The sequence below is a fragment of the Hibiscus syriacus genome, unplaced genomic scaffold (genome assembly GCF_006381635.1).
Source record: "Hibiscus syriacus cultivar Baekdansim isolate YM2019G1 unplaced genomic scaffold, ASM638163v2 tig00116971_pilon, whole genome shotgun sequence".
NCBI lineage: Eukaryota > Viridiplantae > Streptophyta > Magnoliopsida > Malvales > Malvaceae > Hibiscus > Hibiscus syriacus.
The window spans coordinates 5,803,421-5,808,071 of record NW_024063495.1 but is presented as its reverse complement, the minus strand read 5'-3'; the positions used below and the strand labels follow the sequence as shown (position 1 = coordinate 5,808,071).

The following is a 4,651-nucleotide window of genomic DNA, read 5'->3' as shown; positions in this document are numbered from 1 at the left end:
CGGTGAGAAAAAATATACAAAACTTAGACGAAATTGATTAATCCTGTAATTTACCTTATGTTTTTTTAAAATAGTTGTCCTACCCTAAAATGGGGTTAATTTTTAAACCTTAAATGTTAGAGTTGAATCATGAATTTTATGAACTTTTGGTGCCTTTATAAAAGTTTTCAATAATGCAAGAATCTGTTTTGCAAATAATTTTTAAGTCGAGTTATGAAATTACATTTGATGATATCAGAGTAAGATTTCAATCCAAGGACATGTGGGTTATAGGCTTACACATAAATAGAGAAGGGTCAAATAGCACATCAAAACCAAAGTTCTGCACCAAATTGCCGATTAAATCAAAATCAGGAGGTAAAAGGTACATTAACCCAAAGAAAATTTATGCCTTGTCCCGTCTTGCCTCTCGGGTGGATAGTTCTTCCTCGATTCAGCGACGTGTAAACTCGATGCTAAAACAGAGCTTCAAAGTCGCATGGGAGGTTTAGCTTTCAGTCTCGTTTTCTGCAAAATCCATTTGGATTTGGATTGAGATTTCAATTTCCTGTTTGTATCTTACAATCGTTGTTGCATCCGTTCATGGCTTCCCTTGTTTCAAATTTTATTCTTCCGCTGCTTTTCACCTTTCTGTTCTCCAATTTCTCAGCTGAAAGGTAAAGGAAAAACCCGATCTCATCTTTTTTAAGATACATGTTGTTTATTTTGTAAATGGGTAGTGGAAATTTATCCCTACTGTAGATATTATGTCTTAATTTTGAATGACCGAGGCAATCGATCCATTTCCAACACAGGATTGATGAATTACACGTTTATCTTTATCTGGGATTTCGTTAGAATCTCTCATTCATAAATGATTATATTATATATATAGTGGACGTTTATCCTGGATAATTCCTTTTTTAAGGAAATATTGTGGGTATCACTACTGTAGTTGATAGTAGTATGGTACCCTTCTGTTGAATGGTCATTATCAAGAAGAAAAAAATTCAAATTTGTATGAGATGATATTTCATTGAGCATTCTGGTTTCCTTCTATGGAGTCTGAATTCTTTGGATGATGAATTATTCTTCATGATCTTGAACTATTTTGCAGAGAACATTTTTAGTTTTTTCAGCTGATGGAAATCTTGCCTTCTATATGATAACTGCTTGTCTTATAACCCTTTTCCATTTGGAATTGTTTCTCATGAGTAGCCGGAAGGAGTTGAAGGACGAAGAGGTTATTCAGTTGAGGCATTCAGTTCAATCCAACGTGGTTGACCCTTCACGAGTCCTGCAACTTTTATGGCGGCCAAGGTCACTTATTGTTTGCCTTCTCATTGCTGTTTTTTTTTTCTTTCACAAATTATATTTCCCATGAAGAGTCAAATAGGCTATTTCTTTGATGGCACTGCATTACAGTTTTGCTTGAACTTTTATGAGATTTTCAGTTGTTCCTTTAGCTTTTGCAAATATAGCCATTGGCCTTTTTACTTCCATTGGCACATTTAAAAATGTCAAAAGGCTGGTATTATTTTGCTTGCAATAGGGCCTTTCAGTATGGTGGCTTTCTATCAAATGAGGAGTGCGACCATCTTATTTCTTTGGTATAATTCTACCCCACTGTTTTCACTACATTTCAATATGCTTAAACTGGTTCACAAATAGTTGTAAAGTGGCTATGGACTTACAGGGTCATGGAGTAAAAGAAAATTTTCTGGGGATCAATAATGATCGAGCTAATGTTGGGACAAAGAGGCAACTTGCAAGTTCAAAAACTTTGCTCAATACAGATGTGAGTTCCATTGTTTCCTAAGCTAACACTATCTGCATACTCTGTTGTGTTGCTTATTGACAACCTATTGAAGTAATTATTCGATAATAAATTGTTGCATACACTCAAGAACTTGATTTCACACTCAAATTTTGTTTTCTCGCTTTTGAAATTGACACTTGGGCAATTTAAAGTGGATTAGTAGTAAATATCTCTTTGATAATGTTAAGCCATTCTCCAGCCAATCTTGGTATTTCATTTTCCTCATGGCTTGTACTGGGAATCTGTCCTCAATCTGACTTTTGGTTTGTTGTGAATATGTGACAATCGATATCCTCCTCTTCTACTACCATTCTGCTTCTGTACGTAGCATGTATATAGCTACCAGAAAAAAGAAAAAGGAAAACATAAGACCTCTACATTATTTTTGCTTTGAACTATGACTCCATACTACTTGTTAAGACCCATAGGAGTATCAACAGGTCTGCAATCCTGACAGTCCAATTCCCGGAAGTCAAGTACATGCTTGCTTTGGATAGTGAAACCCCCTCACAAGATCCAGCAACTTCTACACCTAAGATATAATGATATATCATAAATCTCTTAAATCCTTTGTTTAAAATTTTGTTTGGAGATACGATTCCAATGGTTTTACGCATTCACTAGTAATAACATTATCACCCACACAGACAATCAATGAAATTTTACCTGTTTTATTTGTCGATAAAAGACATAATGGTATACTCCTTACCTTGCAAGACAAAATGTGTGCACTTGTGGCTGTAAATACCACTACTTCCATTACAAACCTTTGGCCACCTCAAGCTCCTTGACCACCTGCTGAGCTTCTCCATTACATGTACCACCCATACCTTCACAGTTTGTTCTATCACTGATCTATCATTCTTTTTCAACTAGGAAAGTTCTAGGGATAGATGTACATACAGAAAATGTAGAGATTCTATCAATGTGGTAGTGTCGTGTGTATTTACGTTAAAACATTAAGTAGTAGAAATAACTAATGTACCCTTTGACCTTAATACTTCACACAATTAAAATTTGTTTTAATCTTGATTAGTAGGGTAGATTGATATGACTTTATTTGTTGTATTGCTTTCCTCACACAATGCCCCATTTTCTGCTGTGCTCGTATTCCAAATTTCAGTGAACTTTAAAATCTTTGTTAAACTAGCTTAAAAATTCTGGAAAGATCAGTTTATTAGATTCCCTGTACGTTCTATGAATATCACAAAAGGATAATTTAATAAATAAAGTTCATTGACATTCGGCAGCATGTTTCATGAATGATTCTATAGCATAGAAATATATTTTTGTATTCTAGGATACAGTTCTTGCAAAGATTGAAGAAAGACTTTCGGCTTGGACTTTCCTTCCTAAAGGTATCTTCATCCATCTTCTTCATCTTCCTTTAAATGATTGTTTTCTCCCAAGGGACATTTTTGTTTTACTGGAACTTGATGTTCATTGTGCCTCAGAGAATGGCAGTCCTCTATATGTTAGGCGCTATGAACTTGAGGGGGCCGAACAAAACCTAGATTATTTTGGCAATAAAACCAGGCAGGCTATGAGTGAGCCTTTGTTGGCAACTGTGATTTTGTATCTTTCAAATGTTACCCGTGGTGGTGAGATTCTTTTCCCCGACGCAGAGGTGAGTACGAATATATCTCAAAACCTTTGTTAAACATTCGGAGGTAAAAACTTACTCCACCAACAAATGGATTCCCTACTGTTGCAGCCGAAGAGCAAGACATGGTCAGATTGTACAAAGACCAGCAACTTCCAAAAACCTGTCAAGGGAAACGCTGTTTTGTTCTTCACGACTCACCTCAATGGATCTCCGGATGGTAGTAGCTCGCATGCTAGATGCCCTGTTCTGGAAGGAGAAATGTGGTGTGCCACCAAATTCTTCTACCCAAGGGCTGTTTCCAGAGAAACCATCTCATCTGGCTTTGGCAGAAATGACGAGTGTTCGGATGAAGATGCCAGTTGTCCTCATTGGGCTTCTATTGGGGAATGCCAGAGGAACCCTGTTTTCATGGTTGGTTCACCTGATTACTATGGTACGTGTAGGAAGAGTTGCAATGCTTGCTGAACAAGAAATCACTTCCCACATGATTTGATTCCAATTATTCTAATAATCACTATAAAGTAGCTTCTTCTTTGTAATTTCATATACTCTGTTTCCAGAGCCTTTTGGCTTGTTTCAATTTTAACATAGGAAAAAGTGTGCTCTTCCTCTTCAGTAGTATAATTTGCAATTCACCCTCTTATTTTTAAGGGTAAACTACAGGTTTGGTACTTAAGCTATTACTTTTATTTTGTTTTGGTACATAAATGTTATTTTTTTTCTTTAAAATCATATCTAACATTTAGTTTATATTTCATTTTGGTACTTCGCCGTTAAAAAATTAATGGAACTGTTGTATATGACATTTTTATCGATAAATTACATCATTCTTCACTCAACTATTTGAAAACTTGAAAACTTCTTGAGATTTAACATTTCACGTAATCCCTTATTTTCTTCGAAACACTTCTTCAAAGCCGCGACGTGCATGACAACAATATCTTTTCAAACCCGCATTCTCAATACTAAAATTGTTGAAAACGGGGGGAAAAGGAGAGAAATCAAAATAAATAACATTTTTTGCCTGCTCAAATAAATTAAATTTTTAAGAAAATTAAATAAACATTTGAAATTTGTGTAATAAATTTTGAAGGAGGGGTTTTTAATTTAAAAGAATTGAAAATTAAATAATATTTTATATTTTAAAGGAAACTAATAAATACATATGATATTTTTAAAAGAAAAGTTATTTCATACACCGACGATATTAAAAAATATATTCCTCAAATAGAGTTCAAAGTTGTATA

At 34.8% G+C, this 4,651-nt stretch overlaps 1 protein-coding gene across 2 annotated transcripts; it reads left to right on the top strand.

The window, feature by feature from the left end:
- Positions 1-380: 380 nt before the first annotated feature.
- On the top strand, positions 381-3,945 carry LOC120191649 (probable prolyl 4-hydroxylase 12). Of its 2 annotated transcripts, none has more exons than XM_039194557.1 (7): positions 381-656; positions 1,198-1,299; positions 1,532-1,589; positions 1,676-1,777; positions 3,099-3,156; positions 3,253-3,425; positions 3,513-3,945. In XM_039194557.1, exons 1-7 carry the CDS (start codon positions 583-585, stop codon positions 3,867-3,869), a joined length of 924 nt encoding a protein of 307 aa, XP_039050488.1. In that variant the 5' UTR covers positions 381-582; the 3' UTR covers positions 3,870-3,945. The 2 variants fall into 2 exon arrangements, with proteins under 2 accessions (XP_039050488.1, XP_039050489.1); XM_039194558.1 differs by having other exon boundaries at positions 1,198-1,302; positions 1,530-1,589.
- Positions 3,946-4,651: the final 706 nt, after the last annotated feature.

What these genes read in the sequence shown, in the direction of transcription:
- LOC120191649 (XM_039194557.1), top strand. Translation starts at nt 583, where the DNA reads ATGGCTTCCCTTGTTTCAAATTTTATTCTTCCGCTGCTTTTCACCTTT. An exon ending in GCGACCATCTTATTTCTTTG is followed by an intron (nt 1,590 to 1,675) that starts GTATAATTCTAC and finishes ATGGACTTACAG; the next exon opens with GGTCATGGAGTAAAAGAAAA. An exon ending in TTCTTTTCCCCGACGCAGAG is followed by an intron (nt 3,426 to 3,512) that starts GTGAGTACGAAT and finishes CTACTGTTGCAG; the next exon opens with CCGAAGAGCAAGACATGGTC.